Source organism: Cryptomeria japonica, chromosome 2, assembly GCF_030272615.1.
Source record: "Cryptomeria japonica chromosome 2, Sugi_1.0, whole genome shotgun sequence".
Lineage (NCBI taxonomy): Eukaryota > Viridiplantae > Streptophyta > Pinopsida > Cupressales > Cupressaceae > Cryptomeria > Cryptomeria japonica.
This window is the reverse complement of record NC_081406.1, coordinates 598,321,813-598,348,881: the sequence shown is the minus strand read 5'-3', so window position 1 is coordinate 598,348,881 and position 27,069 is coordinate 598,321,813. Positions and strand designations below refer to the sequence as shown.

At 36.4% G+C, this 27,069-nt stretch overlaps 2 protein-coding genes across 5 annotated transcripts; one reads left to right on the top strand and one right to left on the bottom strand.

The window, feature by feature from the left end:
• Positions 1-2,798: 2,798 nt before the first annotated feature.
• On the bottom strand, positions 2,799-5,923 carry LOC131063020 (uncharacterized). 3 transcript variants are annotated; one of them, XM_057996784.2, is made up of 3 exons: positions 5,406-5,923; positions 4,645-4,853; positions 2,799-4,450 (listed from the first exon to the last, which is right to left on the bottom strand). In XM_057996784.2, the coding sequence occupies exons 1-3, from the start codon at positions 5,621-5,623 to the stop codon at positions 3,222-3,224; spliced, it is 1,656 nt and encodes a 551-aa protein (XP_057852767.2). In that variant the 5' UTR covers positions 5,624-5,923; the 3' UTR covers positions 2,799-3,221. The 3 variants fall into 3 exon arrangements, with proteins under 3 accessions (XP_057852767.2, XP_057852769.2, XP_059072747.1); XM_057996786.2 differs by having other exon boundaries at positions 5,410-5,544; XM_059216764.1 differs by lacking the exon at positions 5,406-5,923 and adding an exon at positions 5,006-5,397.
• Positions 5,924-11,195: 5,272 nt separating this feature from the next.
• On the top strand, positions 11,196-15,333 carry LOC131063021 (serine carboxypeptidase II-2). 2 transcript variants are annotated; one of them, XM_057996788.2, is made up of 10 exons: positions 11,196-11,909; positions 12,075-12,182; positions 12,372-12,467; positions 12,562-12,654; positions 13,260-13,345; positions 13,517-13,780; positions 14,022-14,155; positions 14,322-14,417; positions 14,538-14,643; positions 14,845-15,333. In XM_057996788.2, the coding sequence occupies exons 1-10, from the start codon at positions 11,630-11,632 to the stop codon at positions 15,007-15,009; spliced, it is 1,428 nt and encodes a 475-aa protein (XP_057852771.1). In that variant the 5' UTR covers positions 11,196-11,629; the 3' UTR covers positions 15,010-15,333. The 2 variants fall into 2 exon arrangements, with proteins under 2 accessions (XP_057852771.1, XP_057852770.1); XM_057996787.2 differs by having other exon boundaries at positions 11,376-11,909; positions 13,517-13,810.
• Positions 15,334-27,069: the final 11,736 nt, after the last annotated feature.

Below are 27,069 nucleotides of genomic sequence, written 5' to 3'. Positions count from 1 at the left end.
TTTTGCCAATAAGGTGAGCGAACAACATTAAATGTCAATCCATTAGCATAGACACATCTAGCAATGTCTTGTTCGGTAATCTCTCTACCCTCCTTGTGAAATATTGTTTCCAACGGTCCCTTTGATCTCTTATATGTCACAAGTTATTCTTTAGGTACAAACAAAAATGTATGTCCTTCTATAGGTTCAAGAATAAAAGGTGATGGAGAGGCCTTCGATCCTTTCTTAGTCTTTTGCAAAGGATGAACACCTGTAACTAGTTTCCCTATTGCTTAGTGTGCTTTTGCTTGCTCTTCTATATATACCAATACTTGTTCCTTTGCAAGAAGGCCTTTACCTTTTAAGTAGCTAGGACTCCCCAAGCTAGAAGTAGAAGCACTTGCCATTTTAAATTTTAATACCTAACACCAGAAGTTCTATAAACAACATGGATAGGCACACAAACCAAAATGAAAAAAACTTCAAAACAAAACTAGAGAGTTCATTTGTAAAAAGAATGTTAAAGGAAAAATTTATTGAAAAAACAAAAAACAACAAAATACCTACCTCTTTGAAGAAATCTTCCTTTGTAAACTCTTTGAGAACAAATCAACACTTGCAAACATATAGGAGAAGCACAACAATCAGCTTAGAGCATTCAACAATCAACCTTCAACTCTCTTTGTGCAATGGCAAGAGAAAAAATATGTTCAACAATGGAGTAAAATGGTTTTGTTTTTCATTCACAATATTACAAATGAATTAGATTTTGCCTTTTTATGTTTTGTATGGGTGAATTTAGGGTCGAGGGATCGTTTTGACCTTTTTAGCAAAACAAAGACTCGAAAAAATTGAAATAAGTCCAAATTCGGCCCGGTTTCGGCTGGCCAAGTATTTTCCCTTCGCAAATTCTTTTCAGGTTTGCCCATGTTCAGTAGGACCAAACCCACAATGCTTTTGCAAGACTCTGCAGAACCCACAACGAATCAAACTCGTCTAGCAAACCTGGTTCAAACCGAACCAGGACCCTAGTCCTTTCTACAATGAACCGACAACATACGGTCAAGCATGTTATCATATGCAAATCCACATACCAACATGGGCCTATACAGCTGAGCATATGTCATCTCCACTTCCCATAGTCCCCAAGGAAATTGATGGTTCTCCTTACCTTTTATCTATATAGTATCTTTGGGATTCCAAATCTGATAAACCAAGCATTTCCCACATGGTTAGAGATAAAACCCACAGTGAAGAAATTTTTCCAGTGATTACATCTCATTTACAGAAGTTTCCAACAAGTCTTTTGACTAGCTTCACCACTCCTCCAGTGGTCACATTCGTAGGAAAAGACCATCTACACTACATTGAGCCATTACCTATGTCCCCAACTTTGGTTGACTCTCCTTGCACAAGAAAATCGATAATCCAAAAAATTAATAATTACCTCCACACATCTAATTGCTAATCACCTTCCTCAATTAAATCAACAATAGATCATGATCCTAAGTGATTAGTGAACTTACTTAGATCTCTATAGTGGAACAAATTCAAAGTTGGCATCTCCTCCTACTTCACAACTTCTCATCAGTTTCATTCCTAGAAGTTATAGCAAAAACAGTACCCAGTGGCTTTGCCTTCAAGGCTGACTACATATTTGACAATGCTCTGCATCCTCAATACAACCGTCATGCACTCCAATTAAATATCCTCAATATCTCCTTTGTATGAGGGTCTTTTAGCATCAAGAATGCATTTCAATCTCCAAGATGTCCTCTCTTTTAACATTTCAATCTGCATCTGTTCCATACTCCATCAAATTCCCTTTTCTCCTAGCTGGTCTTTGCAGCAATTAGATGCCTCTGATAAACTTATCGAAATTGGGGACAAGATCCTCAAAGCAGTGTGGAAATGATGAAACCATTCTCAATGATCTCCTTTCTTGTAATTTATTTACATCATTGTAAATATTCTACAAGTACAGTTGGCCCAATCCAATGAAGCTTCACCGAGTGCATGTAAGTTAGACAGGATAATTTTAATTTATTGGAATCTCACATGCCCAATCTCAGACAGCTTGCATGTGGTTGATTTTAATTAGCCAGCACCCATATTTGTCCTTGTAATACTATTTAACCTACATAATGAAGAGTGTTTAGATTCGGTATTGGAAGGCCTGTTTTGTTCTCCTATCTGTTCTGTCTTGTTTCTTTACTTTTCAGCAGTAAGAATGGAGAGGATATATAAGTTCCTGTAAGCACGGTCAGATTAATAATACTACAAGGTTGCTTAAATCATTCAAGTGTAAGATGAGCATTGCAGAAAAGAGTAAAGCCATGGAGTGGCAGCAAATTATAGCAATCTTTGTATAAGAATGGGGTTCAAGTGAAAATTCCAACTTGATTGACAAACAGAGAATCATGGTTTCTTGATATGGAAGATATATATAAAATAAGCCATGTACTGTATATGTGAAAATGTCACAACAATCTGAACTGAATTATGATCAGCACCAGTAGGTAGCTCTGTATTAAGCAAAAGCGTTAGGTAGAACCTTGGAGAAACTTATATTGTCTGAAATCTAAATCCATTCTGCGGCTGTTCAAAGTCATCCTTTGATATTCCTAAATGAAGCTGTGATCTTTAAAAGCAAAGCTACATCAAGAAATAAGCCAAATTTTAACGCAATATCTATCCAAATTGCCTCAATCAAGACAAGCACTGCTAGGTTATTAAATAATCTCCAGACGCTTGCCAGCACCTAATCTAAGTGCTAAATAATATTATTTGGAGTACATTTCAGAAAAGATTCAAAACTTAAAGGGCAATCTGCAAATATCCACTTTGGATTGTACAAGAATCTGATTTTGTTAAAGGAGGTGAGCCAGGAACCTAATCCACCACTCAAATTATACCTTACAGACTTTGGACAAAGAATACAGTAGCATGTACTTGTACCTGTATGTCAGCACATATATATACCGCAACAAAAGTCACGGGTGTATTTCATTTATATGAACAAATATTGAGATGGTAATTGTTAAAATAAAAAGTAACCATACTGTCTGATAACATGTGATTTATATCTGTGGAACCTGTGATTTTCAAATTGGATACCGAACAGAGTTAAAATCTTTTGGCTATTCATGTACGCAGTGGAGTATCATTATGTAGCGGCTAGTGACAAAAATAGGTAATAGAATTGTGGTCAAAATATTATGCATTCTTCTTTACAAAGAAAATCAGAACCGTGCTAACTTTGCCAATATTGACTTAGTCATAAATGTGCCAGTCCTTTCAGCCACTCGTTGGAGATAACCCTTGTGATGTTTCAGCAGGGAAGCATGCTTGTTCACAAGACACAGCAAAAAATTGCTAAACTTTAAGGACTTGGAAAATTCTTCAGCCACATCATCCAATGAGAGAACCAGGAGGTCAAGGACTTCCTGTGTTAAGGACATCGGATGATTCAATATATTCTGAAATAAGGTAAATACGGGTTCAGTCCATACCAAGCTCTGGGATAGCTCACTTTTATGACAGGGCAAGCATATGACAGACTGCTGCTGGATTTCTTCACAAAGTAGCTTTTGAAAGAATGAAGACACATGTTCTGCTTGTAAACAATCTTTGATAAGCCTATGGAGAACTTCACAAACTGCAACATTTAGCCCTTTCTTGTAAAGCATTAATGGGAGCAACAGTGCATCAACAGTTGCCCTCTGGTGCACTTTACCTGCCTGCAACACAGCTGTTACCAAAATGCGGGATGCTGGTTGTGTCAATGACAGAAGCTTTGGAAGAATTAGTGAACACAACATATCAGTCGACCAGGAATAACCTTCTTGCCCTTTTAGGAGACTCTCAACCAATTGCAACGTAACCTCGTCGTCAACTTCCCAAGGTTTTATGAAACTAAGTACTTCTCTCGAGTCTGCAATCATACAGAGCGTATACATCTTATCTGAAATGATAGAAACATTACTGTAACTGTTTGAATCAAAGCTTAGCAATGCTTCTCTTAGAGATGTTGCCTGGGCATAAATCTGAGGAAGAAGAGCTAATTTGGAATCAATCTTTTCTTGGTCTACAATATTGACATCTGTTGATGTCGCTGCTCCTGAACCTGCAGCTTCATCTGATATACAGCTCGTAGCATGTTGAATTTCTGAACCATAATCTGCAGTGTATCTCGATTCTTCATTTCTCTCTCCAACAGGTTCTCTGACCTCAGGGACGCATAAATTTCTTTCTGGGACTGCATTCCTGCTATATTCAGTTTTCTCATCTGGCACTTCTTCATTTTGCGATACATGCCGCTCCTTCGAAGATTCCCGGAGATCACTTGCTGTGACTTGGGCATCCTTGAAAGCCATTGGAATCCAAGGGAATAGTGAGTTTGATCCTCTTTGACAATTTTCCAGGAATTTGGGCAAAGCGTTGTATTCATCCATCTCCATGCCTCTATCCGCTGGACTAGAGTGAGTAAACATTGATTAGTACAATCTATAATCCTCGCTGAGTGTATCAAGCACGAGAACTGTAAACAAATACACCAAAACAATCTCCTGCTGAAACCCCAAATCCTATACGCTCGTTGTTGCAATTATATATATGTGGCATTTATTAATTTGAACAAACTCAAAGACAATGTCAAGCAATTACCTGTAGGAAATGCAGAGGCAGTGTGTCCAACAACTGTGAAGAATAAATTTTCGGCAGCTCGCCTCACCCAAAAGTCAAGATCAGGTTTTGCCACTAGAGTTTGGGCCAAAACTTGAAGATCCTCTGTACGAAAGCGACCATGTTCTACAGAGAGAAATGTCAAGATACTAGACTGCATAGCACTTGGCAAAGTCTCAATCCACATACACCTGCATAGACATTCCACAACTAAACAGTCTAGCATTCATGCTCGTAAATTCCACAACCACTAAGAGAATTTACTCTTGCGTACTTTATGAGCATCTGCTTCACATAGACCTTAATTAAATTTACTACCCATATTTACATAAACTAAACCTACTCTAGAAATCCACAAATCCTGCGGAGCAACTCGTACATTCCATAATGAAAACCCTGAGAAAAATGAAAACATCAATCGATTTTAATTTCATTATTTTCGCAGAAATGTTTGGCAGAATTCAATAGAGAGCAAGCGAGCTTTAATTAAGCGTTCTAGGTTAGCTGCTTATGCTTCAAAAATTTCATCCACCGGAGTGCTCAAAAACACATTTATACAATTGCATAAAGTGATACGCAGAATCAACCCATCATTTTATTTTCCATGATTGCCCATTACCACAAAGATATACAGAGAAACTACATTGACATTTCCAGTGCAGAAAAATACCATTAAACATATGTGCAATCATAGTTTTAAAAAGATATATATGTACCAAAGTTGTGAGGGAGTAAAAACGGACTTGCCTATACTGGAACTGGGAGTGCCCGCAGATTGGTCCTTTCCTTCTTCTTCATCATAAAAAACCACATTCTTTGAAAGGAGATGAGGGACAAATTTCCAGAGGCCGCTTGCAAGAGGGCCTCCTTTACGTTGGTGCGTCTGAATACAGTGGGAGGCCTCTCCTACTGGACATGCAGACCTGAGAAATATCTCCAACAGAGGAACCCATCGCTCCATTCTTTTCTTTGCTGATTTCTCCCGTCTATGCCAAGAAAAAATATCCGGCCACACATATTTCAGACAATCTTGTCCTCGTCATTTTAAAAACGAACAGCTTGTAAGCCGATTCCCTCGAGAATTGATAATTTCCGCGGGCAAAACTTGTTTACATGTTTAATTATCCACTCTTTATGGACCTACAGGTTCCCTCCATTTTTCTAGGGCTAACTCTGCACTCAGAGCTTTTAGACGGTAAGTTGAATAATGCTAACTAAATTTTCATTCAAGTCCAATGTTAATGTATTGTTTAGGGTTTATCTATGAAGGTATATTAGCATGTTCTTTAACGAGTGTTTTATAATGGATTTCAAGGATCATTCAAAATAGGGTTAAGAGATCACCAAAGAAATTAAATTCTCATTCATGCACCATCATATTATTATAGCTTTTTCTTTGTTTTTAGGTGATTTTGATCATATGGAGTCACCATAAATTAGAAAGAGGTAGGCTGTCAATTATCCATTTTCATAATGCCATCATGATATAAATGGACTCTTAGAGTTAAGGAGGTTAGTCAACAATTAACTCTTAAAAAATAAATGAAAAATAAATGTTTTTTTTAATTTTTTTTACTCTATTTAGTAATAGATTTTAGTGGTTTAGTATGTTAGGAATTGTTAATGGAAGGCTTGTAATAAATTAGGGGAATTAGGGGGCAAGGGAATAGAGAATGGATTTGTTGTCCATTTCTATTGTGCAAAGACTTATGTAAGTCCTCTTATTTGTAAATATAAGGTTATTGTGCATATTGTTATATGTTGGATTATGTTGAAGATTTATTTTCTCTCTAAGCTATTGTAAGGTTTACAATGCTCATTGACTAGATTTTATTGCTATATGTTTTTATTTGATGGATTTTGTTGTCATGGATTGAGTGTTTGAATTTTGATAGAATGACTCTTTATTTTGTGTACTCGATTTGATTGATTAGAGATTGCTTTACTTCTTTCTATTAATAATTTGTATTGATTGACTCTCACTTTATGGCGAGTTTTACATATTGTATATACTTGTGGTATAATGGTGGATGATAGATCAAATAAATCACACAAATGCATCAAGTAGAAGATATTCTTAACATTGAGTAGATTTTGATATTAATACTTGAAAATTTGTTTGATGATATTCGTTTATAATTACCTTTTAGAGTATTTAGATTTGACAAGTACTCCAGTCATTGTAAATATTTGAATACTATTAAAATAAAATATTGTATTAATTAACATGTTTGATATTTACAAATTAAATGTTAAATTGTAATACTCTATGTTTGTATTAGTTCAATTGGATTTAATATTTATATATTTAATTTTTAAATGTGATATGTGATGGATATACATATATTTTTCACACATTCTTAATTATTTATGGAAGACACTTAATTTTAAAATTGATGCACATATTGTAGACAACTTGTATTATATTAATTAGAACAAAATATATTACACAATGCATATTTTCTTTGTATCGAATCAATGCAAATCAAATGATACAAAGAAGGGGGCAACCAAGAATATAAAAATAAAAGTTTGTCAAAACAATATTACAAACAACATTTAATAATTATGTTTATACATGATTTTTCACTTGAAGATTAACTTGTAGACTCTCTCTCTCTCTCTCTCTCTCTCTCTCTCTCTCTCTCTCTCTCTCTCTCTCTCTCTCTCTCTCTCTCACACACACACACACACACACACACACACACACATATCTCGTTGGTATCCCCAACTATGCGGTATATCGCATAGATTTGTGACTCAACCTGACGATCTCAGCCACCCTTGCCATGGTCTTACCTTTTTGCCAAGTTTTGGGGGAGGAGGAGGCGATTTAAGGTGAGACTAGTCCACTAGAAGTGGCGGGCCGACTTCAATGAACCACTCATCATTTAACCCAAAGTAGAGAGCATCAATCTTGGGACCTATATGGGAAGAACCCAAAGCCCTTAACCAACTGCGTTGCCCCTTTAGGCTATAATATTTTGACTAATATATGAAATGAATATTTTTAAAATATAACTAGCTGATAGGCTATTTTGGGTGGGGAACCCACCATTGGAAATGTGTCTCATGTTGAATTTTTCAATTGCTTTTTTATTTTTATTTTAGGCACTGCAATCTAATTTCCTAGTCAATATTTTCACCATTTATTTGATGCAACTCACTTATCCTCGCTACTTCACTTCATCGCCACTAGCAAGGCTTAATCACCATTCAAACAACTATAAATAAGGCTACCTAGGTTGAAGTACCTTTTGTTGTTGAAGCAATGTCTGCATGAAGATTGGTTTTGGTAATGTTTTAAAACTTTTGAATGCAACTAATTGTTTTGTATGGTAATGCATCCCTAATTATTTTTGCAGTGGGGAAGAACTTTTGGGGAGAAAGGTTTTCATTTGCAACCTAACGGTAATCCTTTTGTTCCAATTGACAAGAAGAATATTATTACATCAATGGTGTATTGAGTGGCAATCTCGGCTTTGCTTGCAAGGGTCAATTTTTATTAGTCCTATGTTGGTGTTGAAGCCCTTCTTTACTCCCTGTTAGGTAGGTATTGTCTATTTCAAATAGATTAGTTTATCTTTTGTTGTATTTCATGTCTTATCTCATGTTTTTGGTCAAGTGGTTATGACGCAGATTGTAATATTTTGTTGCTATTGTTATATGTCATTGTATTACAACATACTTGTTATATGTTTCATTAATATAAGTAGTCCAACACTTTGGTGGAGCGTCCTAAGTTATTTGATGTAAAATTATCAGTGTTGTTTCTATGCTGCAACAATTAATTTTCACATTTTATGTTCAATTTCGAGGCTATAATTTTTAGTTAAGCAAGTTCGAATATTAAATACCACACGATACCATATAAGCATCTCTACAAACAAAAACCTTAAGAACGAGGAAAATTTACACTTAATAGATGTGGCAACTCATCCACATCATGTTTGCTTAGCGTTACTTTTTTTTACCAGGATGATCTTAACTTGAAGGCCAAGATCATAAACATTTATTGAAAAGGCCTAAATTACAAACAATGTGCAAAAATTTATTTTCAAACAATTTTAAAGGCCTTTTGAAAACGACTATGTTGAAAAGACCTTCGAAATTTTAGACGGATGCAATAAGCAGTTGCAAGACCACTCTCCCCACTTTTTTATAGTATCCTTCCACCCTATGCAAAAATGCAATGTGGGTTTAGGGTTTGTAAGGTATCTAAGATTTTAGGGTTTCTTGGTGCATATTTTAAATTTTAGTAGGTTCAAGAACAAGTAATGGTAGTTAAGGATGTTAATAGAATAAATCAATTTTGGATGCTTTATCTAGACTAATGTAGCTATTTATGCCTTGAATATGTTGAATTTGGAATTGCTATGATCTGGCTTTTAAAAAATAAAATGGAATCTTTTATTGATTATTTCCCCCCATTTAATGTTGCCCCCATCAATTAATGCCTAGGTTCACGTAGACAATTAATGCCCAATGAGTGTATAATGGAACATTCTTCATGTTGCCATTGGTAAACCCACAACTAAGGCATTGATAAATATTCATTCTTATAAGTTTTGAATCACCCAACACTTGCAATAGAAATCATACAACTAAAAAAGTCTTGTACTCAGTTTGAAATCCATTCTAGCTTCGGCTAAATAATTGGAAAAGTGAACATCCACAATTTTATTCAACAATTACTTAGGCTTAGAAACATATTGCTTTGTTAGATCAATGACATTGAGAACCACTTGTGCATCACAATGTTTGTGTTTCATCATGTCTTGTCTACATGGTAAGAAAAACAAATATCTCAATTCAAATATCATGGAGAGAAGATAAATATCTACGTTGAAGCAATAGTAATAAATACAAATAATGGATCAAAACGAAATAGCAAAACAATTTTTTATTGTGGAATAGCTCAAGCTAAATATTGGTGCTGAAGCAATACGTGGGGCAAATGACATGAGTGGTACACACAACCCTACGACACCACACCCCTTTCAAATGTTGTTGGGTCTTCCTAAGAAACATATATACAAATGTATTGAAGTATAATCAAGGCACTTGAGCTCTTTTTGGCCAAATGCATACAAAATATGGAAGCATAAACAAGACACATGAACTATCTTGCAATAATATTCCACGTCCTAGTTGCATAGACACTAGGGTATCTGTTGGGGGTAATTAATATGCTTCATATCATATATACAACCTGAGTTGGCCTAGTGGTGGAGAACTTGTTCTCTTGAAAGAGAGGTCACGAGTTCAAATCCCACAAGGGGGTAAGGTATGTACGCCCCATAAGGAGTACGAGGTAGTCCCATATTGCTCAATTGGGCATAAATTGTCTACGTGAACCTAGGTAGTCTTTATCCCCATGCTCACCTAACGAGTTGAACTCTTTGATATAATGTGCTTTTTTAAGCTAACTCGCTTTGACCACATGGCAGTTCTAAAATTTTCAAACACAATTTTTTTAATTTCCTCATTATTATTTGGACAATCTTTCAAATTGATGTCCTAGTTGCTGATTCATTTAATATTCTACTTCATCCAAGTTTTCTTCCTCCATTTTAATTCCTCTTCAACCACCATTTTGGGCCAATGTTTCTCATCCACATTTTTAACTTTTTTTAATAGTTGAGGCCTCTAATAGGAACATTCCTGTTTTGGCAAGAAGAATCTCACAGGGAACTATTAACTTGACCTTGAGATTGCTGACGATTAAGTGTTTTTGGATTCTTTCTACTTGTCTCCATTTGTGGTTCGACATGCTAGTTCCCTAAATTTTGCAACCACAAAGAACAATTGGTGTAACTAGCAAACCAAAGAGAGTTTTCATGGTTTTACAATCCCATAATTCTGCTTTCCTACATCTGTTTTGCAAGAGGTAAGAGGCCTCCCAACCTCCTCGAATCTTATTTGATCTACAAGTCTCCTAATTGAGCCTATTGTGGAAATCAATTCCTAAGTACTTGTATTCATCTACTATCTCCAATGGATAGTCTTCAAACATGAAAGGTGATTTGTTGTTTTTTTCTTTTTAAAGAGAAGATTGTGACTTTAGTCTTGCTAGTATTTACTTGCATTCCAACTTCTAAGCAAAAGCATTCAAGTGCCTTCAAGTGATCCTTCAAATCATTCATTGTTTTAGCATTTAGGATGAAATCATCTGCATAAAGATAGATTTTGGAAGACCTAAATTAAAATTCTCCACCAAAAGACCCACTCCCCTATTAATTTATTCCACACTACTAATATTTTCACATATTCAATCCAAAGATGTTGAAGTCCATTTCATAATGCATGTACACTGTCCCAATTTATGGGCCTTGATAGAAATTTGCAGGTTTGGAAAATTTGCGCAATTTTACCGAATAAGACAGGGTCCCATGAATAAATAAAAAATGTGTTGCGGAATTATTTGGAATCTTTTCCACAAAAATAGAAGCCCCCTACTTTTTAACCTTGCAAATTTGTGCGAGTGAAAAAAGGGTGGGTCTAAAAATTGCCCCACCAGCTGCTACTTGTCAAACATCTAAATTTTAATAGTCCCATAGAGACGAGTGAGCCCCCCATAGAATTTGAAGTTTTGAAGAAAAATGAATCATTTTTACTTATTTTTATTATGCACGTACAGAACTATTCTATTCCTGAGACCACTAGCTTCCTTAAATTTTAGAGCTTAAATTTTAAGCTCAGCCTAACCAATACAAAACAAAGTGAATTTCTCCACACAAACACCATGCACTATTGGGCAGCAACGACAGACTGTAAAGCCCTGGTGTACAGGAAACCCTGTCACAGCAGTCAATGTCTTCCCACATGAAAAACGAGCAATCTCCTATGTGAAGTGAGCGTTCATCTTACTTTGGTTTTAGAAGATAAAAATGTACGCCATGGCCACTGTCCTCATAACAATAATTATGTGAGATGTAGTTGGGTCATATTCTGAAAGAAGAATAACATGGATAGAGGCAAATGCACACTTTATGTGGGGTGTGTTGTGGGTTTGTTGTTGCTCCACACTACGATATCCATTTCCGCAGAGGAAGATTTGTATTGGAAAAATGAACAAATCAAGGATAGAATAAAGGAGCTACCGGGGCAGCCTTCAAATGTGAACTTTGCCCAATATTCAGGATACGTAACTGTGGACAGGAAGGCTGGAAGAGCTCTCTTCTACTGGCTAATTGAAGCGACCGATGATGCCCAATCCAAGCCCCTCGTGTTGTGGTTGAATGGAGGTATGTATGATTCGCTATACCTTTTCCTTTTTCTTCTTTCTCCGAAGTTCTAATTAATTGGGCTTGTTCGGAAAAACTTATTAGCATCCAGGATTGATCTAAAACGTTTTTGTTGAAACTGAATGTTACCGATCATTCTAGTGACATATCATTATTTTGGTGCAGGCCCGGGATGTTCCTCTGTGGCATATGGGGAAGCTGAAGAACTTGGGCCTTTTCATATCAATTCGGACGGGAAGACAGTGTTTCTCAATCCATATTCATGGAATAAATGTAAGAGATTTGTGAAACTGGTTAGGTTTACAGTTGGGTATATGGAATAAATGTAAGAGATTTGTGAAACTGGTTAGGTTTAAAGTTGGGTTGTGTAATTCCCCTCTTTCTTAAAAAAAAATAAAAATCTGGAATGCATGCTTTAACAAGGATATATTCTATGCATCTGATATTTGGGCTATCATGTAGTGGCCAATATTCTGTTCTTGGATTCACCTGCCGGAGTTGGCTTTTCTTACACCAACACTTCTTCAGACATTAAGGAATCTGGAGACAGACGAACTGGTACTGTGTTTTGTACTGCCTTTTTAATTTTATTTTACTTTTACCAAAATTTCGAATACACCCATATAAATAAATCGTAATCCTTGAATTGCAGCTGAAGATTCATTCATTTTCCTGACCAACTGGTTGGAAAAGTTTCCTCAGTATAAGAATAGAGACTTCTACATCACCGGAGAGAGTTATGGAGGTATCAGCAGTTCCTAAAACTTGCATATTCACTTTATGGTAGTCTCCGATTTGTGAACTTGGCTGTATCTTAAAACTCTTTAATCATTGTAAGTGTGCACAGATATACCTGTATGGTGGCATAAATAATTCCTTTGAAAAGTAGGATTGCATATAGCAACACGAAATTGCTTATATGAATATCTGTACAGAGAGCACTCAACATTAGTGATCACAGAGTGCATATTTGCATCACATGAAAAGAAACAGACACGAGGAAGAATTCTTTGCCCTGTTTTGACTACACATGTAAAGTTTCAGTTCTGATATCTTTTCTCTCATTTGTGCTGCATTCCAAGACATTTCAGGGCATGTTCTGATTTTGCTTGTAGAAATAATGTTGATTTGATATGGTTGAGCTTGATTTCCACTCACAAATGTTGCAGTCTTTGATTCAACTACTGTGAGATTTACTGAAGGATTTATGTTCTTAAGGATGTGAAGTTTCTCTAGACACGATCGTGGAATTTAGATGAAATATTTTTTATTGGAAGCCGTATTACGGATATTTTTTAAGCAGAGAAGCAAACAGAACCTGACATATTTTTTTAATGCTATTTTCTTCAGGGCATTATGTTCCTCAACTAGCTCAAGTTATCTACAGACGCAACAAGGTCCTGGCAAATCCAGTTATTAACCTGAAGGGGTATATGGTAAGGTCCTGGCATCATTATAAGATGAGTGCAGTTGCACAAAATAAAACGAACTCTTTGGAATAGACAACTGAAATCTATAGAGAAACCATATAACAACAAAAGGTTCATGGGACAACAGAATTATATCTTATCTTTAAACAGAACATAAATGACTGTTGACTGTTGCAGGTTGGGAACGCACTTACAGACGATTTCCATGACCGTGTAGGGATTTTTGAGTATTTGTGGTCTCATGGGGTGATATCTGACAACACCTACCTAAAGCTTAACATTTTCTGTGACTTTTCATCTCTCGTGCATCCATCACTTTTTTGTGAGAAGGCATTAGAATATGCTGATGCAGAAATGGGACAAATAGATCCGTACAGCATCTACACCCCTCCTTGCTCAAACATTACTGGGAATTCTGGAAGGCAACATATGAAGAGGAGCGTAAGTTTCATGGTTACATTGGGAATTCATGTATGCCAACAGATTAGGTTGTGTATATTGAAGAGTGCAATGTTGCCCGTATTTCTGTTTGGGATCATCTAACCCACTTTCTCAAATTGAGCACATTTATAAATACCTGTGGATTGCAGTTTTATACTATATAGTAATTGAACTGGTACTGAAGAAAAACCAAGATAAGGACCAGCTTAAATCATTTCTCTAACAGACATTTTGTTGGCAGCCATGGAGGCACCTGTTTGGCGAGTATGATCCTTGCTCGGAAAAGTATTCTGAAATTTACTTCAATCTGCCTGAGGTGCAGAAGGCTCTTCATGCCAACGTTACAGGAATCCCTTATAGGTGGACAACTTGTAGGTTTGTATCGATGAAATGATTGCTCGGGCAGAACCTTTCAGTTCTTCAGATCTGTCAGTGAAATATGGTTTCTGATAATTTCCATGATTCCTGGTTTTCTGCTTTCACATTCTTCGTAAAATGGTGTTTACTTAATAATCAGATCTCTTTTGGCTGCAATATACAGTGAGGCAGTCGCTGAAAACTGGAAAGACTCTCCTAGGTCTGTGCTGCCAATTTACCGGGAACTTATAAAAGTTGATCTACGCATTTGGATGTTCAGGTGATCATACAAATTATTCCTTTATATCTAGAAAAATAAAAGTACTTATTTGATCCTCACTTTTGCGTTTCTTCGCAATTACGAAGGGCTAAAGCTGTTTTTGGTGTTTTCAATGTACAGTGGAGATACAGATGCTGTAATTCCGGTAACATCAACTAGGTATTCTGTAAATGCACTTAAGCTTCGTACTGTTACTCAATGGCATCCTTGGTATGACAATGGACAGGTGGGTCTCGTCTTTCTTTTATTCTTATTTCCACAAAACTTCGAGACTTTTTAATCCATTGCATTCATAAATGGTAAACTACGAAACTGTATTTCTTTCTGTGCACTTATATAAGGAACATTAAATTCTCGAGTTTTAAATTTTCATTGAAAATTTCAAAAGCATCTAGATGAATGATGTTAGTTGTCCTTAATTTTGCAGGTAGGAGGATGGACTCAAGAGTATGAAGGGTTGACATTTGTAACAATCAGAGGGGCAGGTCATGAGGTACCACTGCATAAACCTAGAAAAGCCTTTATACTCTTCAAGTCCTTCTTAGAGGGTAAGCCAATGCCAGCCTCCCCAGAGCTTGTAGCTGCATTGTAATCTTCATCAAAACAAGATGCAAAGTAGCATCACTTGGACTAATGAACAGGTCGAAATTCGATTGGTCTCTTCACTCATCTGAAAATGGTTGCAGGTTCCCGTAGCTAAGAGACTTGTAGAACACCAAAATTGTGTTAAAACAAAATTATTATGTTTGCATTATGCAAATTCAGATTCTCCGTGAGCAAGAAATCCCTGAATAGATGTGTATTGACATCTTTCTTTCTTGGAAATGTCTTAAGCTCTTAACATATTTGAATATCTAAATGTAAGTCAATGGGCTTTTGGTTTGCTAGTGAATTTGAATGGTTTTAAATGAGCTCACTGGGGATCAAGTCTCGCTAAGTTGAATGCCTCGACATCGCAAGGGATGAGGTCGGGACTGTGCCCCGGATGAATTTGGTGGAATGGATACCCCTCAGTCCTTGGCTCTTAGCTGAAGAGGTTTCAGTCTAAAGACTTGTGCTCCATGTCAGATTGCTAAAAATTCTTTGTGAATGACATAAAATCTATCAAAAAAAATAAAATCTAAATATATAAAGTCTTGTACCAAGATACTTACCTTAAACTAGAAGGAATAACCCATTTTAACAATTACCTTAAACTAGAAGGAATAACCCATTTTAACAAACTCTGTACAGTGGACACTCAGTAATTTTTATGAAAATGTGCCTGTACTTGTTAATTGTTTTCTGCTTTTCCTGACTACATCACCAAACTTTTCTGTCTTTAATTTCCACAAGACCCATAGGTCTATGGGACTCTCCTCCAAGAGTACAGTGCGGGAGCAAAGCAAAGACATTGACACTTGGTCTTGGACAACACCGCTGGCTTTTGAAAAGTGGATCTTCTGCCATTCATTTTGGTTAAACGTTCTCCTACCTTTGCTCATCTCAGACCCCTCACACAAAGCATGCAGCGAGTTATCAGAATCACTACGCTTCTATTAATTTTTTAAGTTTCATCTTTTATGCTAATGTGTTCTATTTTTTTTTTTTTTTCTCATTTGTATTACATAAATACTGTGTCTTAAGATTTCAAAATGAAATGAAATACTTTAATAATGTCCATAAGATCCACTGGTCTACGGGAACATCTTAGAAGAGTGCAATATGGGAGCCAAACAAAGAGATTGAAACTTGTCATAAGACAAAGCTGTTAGCATTTTTAACGTGGATTGTTTGGTACTTTTGGTTAAAAGTTTGTCTTACTTTGGTAGTTTTGACTTTTGAACTCTCAAACAACACATGCAGCTAATTGACTTTAAGATTGTCTGAATACTTCTTTTGGATGTCACTCTATGCAATGCAGTGTCAACTTGCCCTGAGGTGCAGATATTTCTCTTTCCTCACTGTTTCCCAGGCCTTGCCCATTTACCAATTTGACAGAATCTAGCTGTAAGCATTTCTGTCATCCATTTAATTCTGGCTTTTCTTATGTAACACTCTTTTTTTCTTTCAAGTAACTTTGTTCGCATGACTAACTTCAATTTTCTTCACTGGATTTTTTATTTCTAAATTTGTATTTGGACATTCTTAATACTGATGCCCCACCAATTTATCTATTTAATGTTTTGTTTCATTTAAATGTTATTTCTTTTGTTCAACTCTTTCCTACTACCATAAGAGGCCATCTATTACTTCAATGCTTTCACTCTCTTAAGGTACCCGAGAAACTTAATCACAGCTACTGACGCTATTGGATATGTGCCTATTTATCCTAATAGGATCTTTTAGAGGACTGAATCTTTGTCCATGAAAATGGAAGTGTTGCTGTTATGAAGCTCTTAGCTTCTTCCATTTGTAAACTTTACACCCACATAGCACGATGGGTATCACTAGTAATTTAACAAAGTTGCAATATAATTATCCCATAATTCTGCATCTTTGCACCTGTTTTTCAATGATTATAGTACGTTCCATCCCATAGTCCCATAGCATTAATTGACCCACATCGAATCCGACATTGCCGAGAAATCTGCACATCAAGGAAGTCATCATATTTCGTTTTTGATAAATTTGGTGATCGTATGACTTTTTTTTATTTTATTTTATTTGTCTAATCTTGTTATTGTTGTGTTTTATGTTTTTGAGTTGATTTTCTTCTGATTTCAATTCCTTTCAAAGCATATTTCACTGCAAACCTATAGGACTGCAGCTGAGTTTTTTGTGAAAATCAAGGCGTAAGATATTTGTTTACAGCCACTAATTTTAAAGGTTTTTATTTGAAGAGTCAGGTCAGGTACCTTATTTTTTGGCCGAGGAGAGAAAATTGGGAACCATGTTCTGTTTATTTTTACATTCCTGCCCACCTCATTGCAAAAAAGCTCTAGGACCTTCAGTCACTCCAATTTTTGTATTGTTTTTAAAGTTAAAGATGAGATCGTCAATTTATAGCAGTATTTTATCCACATTGCCTTCTAATTGGCGTTACTATCTAATCTGACTGTCCACTCTTCTATCTTATCGATATACAGAGCAAATAAAGTGGGAAGCAAATAGCAGCCCCGTTTAACCCAGATGTCACCATCAAAGAAATTTAAGAACCCTGCATGCGTTATGATTTTGTCTCAGGACCCACTTATAATAACGGTAGGCTGCTGTTCTATTTGTCAGGAAAATCTTGTTCTTCCGTTCTGCTCCAGAGTTTTACATCTTGGAGAAATATCAAAGGCTGTTTTTAAGTTGAAGACAAGAAAAAGCTTCTTCCCTGATATTGTTACATGCTTTTCCAATCAAGTTCTCGAGAGTAATAAAGCAGGCAATTGTTCGAGTGTTTTAATTTGCAAGCAGGGAGGATGGATTCAAGAGTTATGAAGGTGTAATTAATATTTTTGACAGTTAAGAGGAACAGGTCATGGGTACCATTGCATGGACCTTAAAAAGGGTATTTCACTTTATAGTCTATATGCTTCAAGACTTTCTTAGAATTTAAGTTGATGTCATTCTCTCCAAAGCTTGTAGGAATAGTAGTAAATTGGGCTCTTCACTCGCTTGGAAAAGGTTCCAAGTTTCTGGAACCAAAGATACATGTGAACACCGATGATGTTTTCTGCTTTTCCTGTCCAGCACATCCTCTTGTGTTCTCTCCTTGCTTAACACCTGCATTGTGTTTCTTAGGCACAATGAGTGTGTCGATGCAGTCTTGCTGTTTAATAGAGGTGGTTTTACGACAACCAATTTCTATTCAAAGTTCTTAAACTCCTTCCTAGGGAGAGAGCCAACATTATTCCCTATCTCGAGCATAATGACCACCTTGAGGATTGAGGGAGGAGGGGAGCTAGAATTAACATCGAAGGGTATTGAGAAACAATTGTCTTTTCATATTGCTTAGTTCAATAAAAAAAGGGACTTATCTAGTTCATATGGTTTATGGTTTAGGGTGGTCCAAAGATAGTTTTGTTGGAGATTGTTGGACATTGCTGCTGCTAGGATATGTTGTCATTGATGTCAACATATTCCTGTGATTTGCTCCGGTTATTGCAGATTGAGAAGATCTTATGATCCTGTTTGCAATTTTGTTTTGCTGTATCGGTGCTTTGCAAAAGTCGGTATGTCCTTAAGTATATTCCGGTGTGATCTGATACTGAGTTGAGATTTTGGGATATTGTTTGGGATGGTGTTGTGTATCTTCTTTTTAGATGGATTGTGTATTGGTGCTCTGCAAGTTATCTTTCCTCATGACAGTTGCTGATTGGCTGCGTTCTTGAGTTTCAGACGTTGACAGATGGAGATTTGATAAGTGGTGTTGGTGTAGTTGTTTCTGATGATTCTAATGTGCTTGCTTGTGTTTCCTAATTGTGTCCTATTTGTTTTGATGATCCGCATTGATCCTTGTGCAAGTTTTTGGTGGTTTTCATGATCTGGTGATGATTTTCGTGTTATGCAGTATTTCTGGCGGTGTAGCATGTTGCGGTAATCTTGGTGTTGTGTGTTGTGCTTTCAATTTGCTTATCTTTACTATTGATGCAGTTTATCAGATCTGTATTTGTGGTTAAGTTAGTAGATATGGTGAAGATCTTTACTATGACTCGCACAAGTGTCCCTAGGACTCACTGGCATCCCTGACACGTGTTGGCGTCCTTCAGATTGGTGAACTTGTGTTGTCGTCCTTTGTGATGTGCATTCGTCTAGACTAGTGAGCTTCCCAATCAGACAATTTGACATCCCAAACACCCCAAACCCCTTGGTGAAGTCAAAATATCTCTATGACATCTGAAATGAGAGAATTCAATAAAAAGGTGCAGGATTGAGACAAGATGAGTGACACGGAGTCATTAGATCGCACCTACAAGACAAGGCGGAGTCTGAGTGGACTCAAAATGCCACCACTCCATCCAAAACTCCCTAAACCGTTAGAAACTCACTCAAGGTAGTCCATTGCAACTAGAAACCACGATTGGACCCGAAGGGGCACCTATCGGAGTGTCCCAAACGAGCTCAAATTGACTCCAAAAAGCTCAAAACCACTCTAAATTGGTCAATAACTCCTTACCAATTAAAGGAGATGAGTGATTCAACCTATGAAACTATTCAAATCTCATCTATATTCATTTTAGAGCACCAATGAAGATGTTCCTATGCTAACATCATAATACATCAAGAATTGAGAAGCATAAGAAGGCATACTTCATGTCTAATACTAACACCGGGTCAAGTAAACTATCCAATTACACAATCATTACATCATTCTCCTCAAGGAGTGTTAAAGATTTTATTTCCTTAGTAAGTTTGTTTCACTTCTTATTAGTTCCTGCCAACAACAGAATACTTATGCATTCACCTAATTCAATTAAATCTAAAAGCACTACCAATAGGAATGAAGAATTAAAATATATTGACTTTTTTTCTAATGTTTTTTTTCTTTTAAATTTATTTAAAATCTGCAATATTCTTTTACCTGTAATTTAATTGGCTAATAGCAGTGTACAAAAATATTAGGATGATGTCAACTTCAATTGTTTTGTCAAATTTTTTATGCATTTTTATAGTACTATTGATTAATATTTACATGTGTACAATACAATTACTATTTTGGAATAGTGTTGAATAGTTTGAATAGTGCATTGGTTACTATTACAAGATGATTTTCCTATTTTCATTTGTTGTACAATAATGATAGGTGCAATCAATTGATTTTCAATAGTAATAATTTAAAAATAATAAGATTAGGTATATCTCAAAATTGACATAAAGATGAGTTGAAAATCTCTTATAGCATTGTCTTAATGTGTATGAATTTTGGTGGCCCTCCACATTGAAAAGCGTGTCTTCTTCTCTTGTTATGTAATTATGCCTAATAAAGCAAATTATCTCCACATTAAGCCCGACTTAATTTCTTGAGATTTTATTATTTTATAATTTAACGTAAATGTCAACAAAATTTTTTAGTTTTTCGATTGTGTACTTTTTTTTTTTTTCTTAATTTTGTGTCTGAACTAACCTTCATTATGGATTTTTTTTTTTTTTTAATAGACATATTGACAAATATTTGACATAAACTTTCACGAAACTTTTTTGTTATTTGGAAAGATTGAGATAAATTATAAGAATGGATTCACCAAAGGGAATTGCAACAGAAAGAAAGCATTATTACTCCATGTGGAAAAACACATTTAAGATTGATACCAATTATGTACCAATAAAGCCAATTGTCAAGGGTGCATATGGGTTTGTTTGCTCTACTCAAAATAAAGAGACCAACGAGAAGATTGCAATTAAGAAGGTTATCAATGTTTTTGACAACAAAAATGATGCTTAGAGGACTCTTAGGGATATCAAGTTGCTTTGCTAGATCAGGCATGACAATGTTATTGCTATGAACGATATCATGAAACATTTAGAGGTTTAAGTTCAATGATGTTTATCTTGTGTTTGAGCTCATGGATACGAAATTGCATCAAATCATTAGGTCTTCTCAATTGCTCACAGATGACCATTGCTAACAGTTCATGTGCCAAGTTTGAACTGAAGATTTTTGGTCGTGTCTCTTAAAATAAGAGTTGTAATTCAAGCTTCTTTTTTTTTCTTTTTTCTTGAGCAACTACTAAAAATTGGGTCTATTGGCGGTCATGGTTCATTAAAATCTAACTGGCATTTGTTAGCTACTTTATGTTTGTTCTATTTGTATATTGTACTTATCCATTCTACTTTTTGGACATGTTTTTTTAAAAGTGATGAATAATGGTGTTCGCCTAAATCCTAGAACTTGGCATATTTAAAATAATTATGAGGGTTAAATTCCACCAGTTATTCAACTCTTCTTGAATCTTGCTACTCATTGAGGTTTTGTACTGGCAGTGCCATGCCATCATTTTGGAGTATCCCATTCTGTGGTTCCTTAAGTATACTATTTTGGAAGAAGATTTTGATGCATTGAATGTCTCCCTTTAGTTCTACATTATTTTGGCTTTTTCAGACTTTGTTGCATTAGCAAATCTTAATTATATAACAAATAATGTCACGAATATTAGTTAATCACATGGACTGAATATTAAAATACTAGTGGAGTCTATGGGAAAAATTATAAAGTTGAATATTCATATATTCTTAGGAATTTTAGTCCATCCATAGTTAGCCGCTATTTAAGTCAATTCATCTCTTACATTTTCTTAGATAATATTCTAACATTTTTTTAAAATTATGTTCTAACTCCTATACTTTGATAGTAAGACAGGGCTTTCATTTGATTACATTGTATTATTCAATCTTCTTTTAAGATAACCATCTAATTTTTTTATTTTTTATTGTTAATAAAAAAATTATGTTTTAACTCTTTTATTTTGATAGTTAAATATGACTTCCATATAATTTTGTAGTGTATTATTCAATGTTTTTTTATAAGTTTATTAATCTAGATTATTAATTATATATTTATGCTTTTTGCACTTGCTTACATAATCAAATAATGTTTTATTACAACTAAACAAAACCTTTACAAGAAGCAATGGGAAATAGATGGAAACAATGATGGATCTCTGCTACCTAGGCTACCACTATTTCTTATCTCAAATAAGGTGATATGAATTCAACATTTGTGCTTACAATTTGTTACCACACCAACTAAAACTTTAGTTGCATAGCTACAAATCACATGGGTAAGTGCACAAAGATGGTGGTCAAAAAGGGGGGTATAAGTGGACACTTTTTTTCTAAAATTAGGTGAATCTGAACTTAGAGGCAAAATTTGAAAGTCATCCACTCAAGATATGAAGATAATCAAAGAACAAATATTGTAGTACTCTGAATTTAGTTTCCAAACTACTAAACTTTTTTAAAATTTGATAAGATTAAGGGGGTCAAATTCTTCGCGCACGAAAAATTGACCCTGTTTTTTTTTTTTCTGAAAAACATAACAGTGTCTGACGTGCGTATCAAAAAAGTCATAGTTAGATTTAGTATTTTGACAAATCCTTTGGTAGAAAGATAGTTAAGAGTGAGCACTAGAAGATGTGTTGGCATTATGTGAATCGATATGTGGACATAATGACATTGTATGTTGTCATTGATGTCAATATGTTGAAGAGGTATGAACCGGCATATGTGAGAACCGGTATAACACTGTGAACCGGCATTTGTGCCAAAGTGAAGTGGTGTGCTTTTTCAAGATGAACCGACATTTGGTTATGGGAACCGACACATGGAAGTGTTGTATGACTACCGGTTGGTAGTCTCAACTTTAGGGTTTCCGATTGAAGTGCTTCAAGCCTGTATGACTCAATCGGTGATCTTTGTGTAATGAGTAAGCAGTATAACAAAAAACAGATTGTGTTGCCACGTCAGCCTTGCGTGCGTGAAGGATCTTGCATGAAGAAGACTATCCCTATCTACCTCGGGAATTTGCGAAGTTTGTAAACGGTGAAAACGCGTGATGGATTATCAGCCGCCATGAAATCAGTGGATAATGAACAATGGAGAATGTCTTGAGATTTATTCAAGATCTGTTGCATTTAATACAGTATGATCAACGATCAGGATTGAATTATTTGAATTCCTTAACCTAACAGGTCTAGGGTTTAGGGTTTATGCTATCGACCTATCTATTGTCCTATAAGGTTGATGTTGTGATTCTTTCAGAGGTTGTTGGCAAAAGTTGTGTGTGAGTGTCCAAGAGAAGGGATACGAGATCCTTGCCAGACCAGAAGAGAGAAGTGATACCTGCAGAGTGTAAGTGCAGAAGGTGAAGATGAGCTTAAGTGGATCTGCATTGGCATTGAGTGTTGTTACCAGATCATTGTAATACCTGTTGATAACTAACCACCTAAACAGTTGGAAAATCCCCTAACAGGGTAGCCTTAACCGGCTTGCTATAAATCCCTTAACAGGGTAACTCAAAGTTATTGAGATCTGGAAAGCTAGAGAGCTCTGGAAATCCTTTAGCTATTGAGTTCTTGAAATCCTCTAACAAGGTACCCTTAACAGGGTTTAACCCTTAACCGGGTGATCTCTAACATGATCGGTTTCTAGCAGAACCTTTTGTAATGTCTTTAACCAGACAAGGCTTCTAACAGAGCGGACTTCCAAAGAGTTCAACAACAAGCTTGTGGGTATTCATCCCCACCGTGGTTTTTTCCAGTTGGGTTTCCACGTGAAAAATATGTGTGTCATGTGTGATGTTTTGTTATTACCTGTTAAGCATATGATGGTTCTGTGTTTTATGCCTGTCAATAAAACATGTTGAACTAGCTGTTGTGAAGATATGATGATAGATTACCTGTTCATACATAAGGGTGAAATGGTAGTGTAGTTTTGAGTTGAGTGGAAAGCTCAGTGAGTAATCGGTTTATGATTGTTTTAGTTGTTCTGAGTTTTACTGGTTGCACTCTGTTTCAAACCGGTGTCACTGTTTGCCAGTCATTTGAAGTGATTGCTGCTGAACCGGTTTAGGTCTGTATTTTGTCTGTACTGATTCACCCCCCCCTCTCGGTACCGGTTTGGTACTATTCGTTCATCATTGAGTTATCAATTGGTATCAGAGCACTCTAGGTCCTCTGTGTTGTAAGCTTAACCGCTTGAGGTAAAGATCCTAGTCAAATGATGAAGAGGGAAGGTCTAAAGTTTAACAGGGAAAATTTCGGTATATGGAAAGATAGGATGAAGATATTCATCAGAAGCATGGGTGCTCAACATTGGAGTTATGTTGAGAATGTCTATGTTGTCCCTACCGGTACTCTCACTGATGACCAAAAGAGAGAGATACAAGAAAATGGGCAAGTCATGGAAGCCCTTATTAGTAGTCTATCTGATATTGAGTTTATTGATGTTCAAGACAAGGTAAATCCCAAAGAGGTATGGGATGCTCTTGAAAATATCTATGGTGGTGATGAACATGTAAAACATGCTAAGGAAGAAAGCCTGAGAGGGAAGTTTGAAGATATGTGGATGGTTAAAGGTGAGACCATTCAGCAGTATGGAATAAGAATCAAAACAGTTGTTGGAGAAATCAAGAGTGCAGGTGGTAAAATAGAAGATTCCATTGTGGTAAGCAAAGTCCTGAGATCCCTATTGCCGGTCTATGCAATAAGGGTTGCTACTATTCAGGAGCTAAGATCAATAGACAAGACTAAGGTATCCTTAGACTCCATCATAGCCAAGTTGACAACCTATGAGCTAAATAGTTTTGATGTCAGTGTTCAAAAAACTGAATTAGCTTTTAAAGCCTCTGCTATACCATCCAGAAAAGGAAAAGACGCTAGCACTAGTGGTGAACCTAGACAAAGTAGAGAAATGGATGATGAGGAGATTCTGATGGCATTTGAAGCTCTCCTTGCCAGGAGGCTTCCTAAAGGAACCGGTAAATACAAAGGTAAGCTACCTTTGAAATGCTTTTCTTGTAACCGAATAGGACATATTGCTTTAAATTGTCCTAATGGCGATAACAAGGACAAACCAGAAAGGTTCAGGAAATTCAAAGGAGGAAACCGGAGAAACTATTTTGTGGCAGTTGATGAAGGTGTCACAGATGAAGAATCAGAGGATGAAGAAAATAAAGATATTGTGTTTATTGCTATCAAAGAAGATGTGTCAGACAAGAAGGCTCTTGTCTCCCGGTTTGATAATTCCAATGAGTGGATCATTGACAGTGGCTGTTCTCACCATATGACTGGTGACCGGAGCAAGTTTCTATCCTTGGAGGAGTATGATGGAGGTGTGGTTCGCTTTGGCAATGATGCACCATGCATGGTCAAAGGCAGAGGGTCCATCTCTCTGAATGGAAAGAGCAGTGCTGACAATGTGTACTGGGTTGATGGTCTCAAACACAACCTTCTGAGTGTTGCCCAGCTGAATGACAGTGGCCTCACTCTGGAATTCAAGAATGGAGTTTGCAGAATCAAATGAAAAGATGGTGAATTGGTGGCCACCGTCGTGCAAACCAAAGGTAACCTATTTCATCTGAATGCAAATATAAGTACATGTCTTATGGCTAAGTTTGATGATAGCTGGATATGGCATAGGAGACTGTCATGTAAACTTTGATAACATTGTGAAGGCTATTAAGATCAAGGCAGTTAGAGGGTTGCCGGTGCTAAGCAAACCGGATAATACCTTGTGCAGAGAGTGTCAATTGGGGAAAATGTCTTCCTCAACCTGTAAAGGTAAATCTTTCACTACTGACAACTTGCTTGATCTTGTGCATACTGATTTGTGTGGTCCTATGAAAACTAGAAGTGTGCAGGGTGATAGGTACTTCATGATTCTCACTGATGACTGCTTAAGAATGATGTGGGTCACATTCTTGAAAGACAAGTCTGAAGCCTTTGTGAAGTTCAAAGCTTTCAGAGCATTAGTGGAGAAGGAAAGTGGTAAAAGGATCAAGTGTCTGAGAACTGATCAAGGAGGGGAATTCACTTCCGGTGAATTCAACAAATATTGTGAAGAATTTGGCATCAAGAGGCAACTGTCTGCCCCCCGGACTCCACAGTAGAATGGCCTAGCAGAGAGGAATAACCGGACTGTGGTTGAAGCAGCTAGAACCATGTTGATTCAAGGAAAGGTAGCTCACACCTTTTGGAGAGAAGTGGTGAGCACTGCAGTCTACACAATGAACCGGGTACTCATCAAAAAAGGTAAGGACAAAACTCCTTATGAGTATTGGACCGATAAGACACCTGTGGTTAGCTACTTTAGGGTATTTGGTAGCAAATGTTACATCAAGAAGAGTGAACATCAAGGCAAATTTGAAGCTAAATGCGATGAGAGAATATTCTTAGGATATTCCACCAAGAGTAAAACTTTCAAGTGTTACAACAATAGGACTCAGAGAATTATGGAAAGTATCAATGTAAGAGTTGATGAATCCTCTGAGAAAACTGAGGAAACTGACAGTGAGCAAGCTATAAATGAACTGGTTGCAACCTTCTAGGAACCGGTTGTCAGTCAACCAAGTACCAGTAACAGTGTTCCTGAACCGATGAATGCTGATACTGATGAAGATGAGGATGAAGAGGAAAAGCAAGAAGAACCAGTCAAGGCCATTCCTTGGTATGTCAAGCTGAATCATGATCCTAAGCAGATCATAGGAAATAAGGATGCAGGAATTCTTACAAGAAGAAAGATCAGAGAAAACTCATGTATGATCTTTGAATTTGAGCCTAAATCATTCAAAGAGGCTCATAAAGATGAAGACTGGATCAAGGCAATGGAAGAGGAACTTGACCATATAGAGAAAAATGGTACATGGTCCTTGGTACCCAGACCAGAGCATAAAAATGTCATTGGCACCAAATGGGTGTTCAGAAACAAGTTGAATGAGGATGGCACAGTGATTAGGAATAAAGCCAGATTGGTGTGCAAAGGATATGCTCAAGAAGAAGGAGAAGACTATGGAGAAACCTTTGCTCTTGTAGCCAGATTGGAAGGAGTTCGTATGCTTCTTGCATATGCAACTTTTAAAGGCTTCAAAGTATATCAAATGGATGTAAAATCTGCATTCCTAAATGGTGTACTTGAAGAGGTGTATATTGAGCAACCAGATGGGTTTGCCCTATTTGAAGACAGTGACATGGTATGTAGGCTACATAAAGCCTTATATGGTCTAAAGCAAGCACCTAGGGCATGGTAT

What these genes read in the sequence shown, in the direction of transcription:
- LOC131063020 (XM_057996784.2), bottom strand. Translation starts at nt 5,623, where the DNA reads ATGGAGCGATGGGTTCCTCTGTTGGAGATATTTCTCAGGTCTGCATGT. An exon ending in CCCAGTTCCAGTATAGGCAA is followed by an intron (nt 4,854 to 5,405) that starts GTCCGTTTTTAC and finishes ATGTCTATGCAG; the next exon opens with GTGTATGTGGATTGAGACTT. An exon ending in TGCCTCTGCATTTCCTACAG is followed by an intron (nt 4,451 to 4,644) that starts GTAATTGCTTGA and finishes ACTCTAGTCCAG; the next exon opens with CGGATAGAGGCATGGAGATG.
- LOC131063021 (XM_057996787.2), top strand. Translation starts at nt 11,630, where the DNA reads ATGGATAGAGGCAAATGCACACTTTATGTGGGGTGTGTTGTGGGTTTG. An exon ending in CGTGTTGTGGTTGAATGGAG is followed by an intron (nt 11,910 to 12,074) that starts GTATGTATGATT and finishes ATTTTGGTGCAG; the next exon opens with GCCCGGGATGTTCCTCTGTG. An exon ending in ATCTGGAGACAGACGAACTG is followed by an intron (nt 12,468 to 12,561) that starts GTACTGTGTTTT and finishes CTTGAATTGCAG; the next exon opens with CTGAAGATTCATTCATTTTC.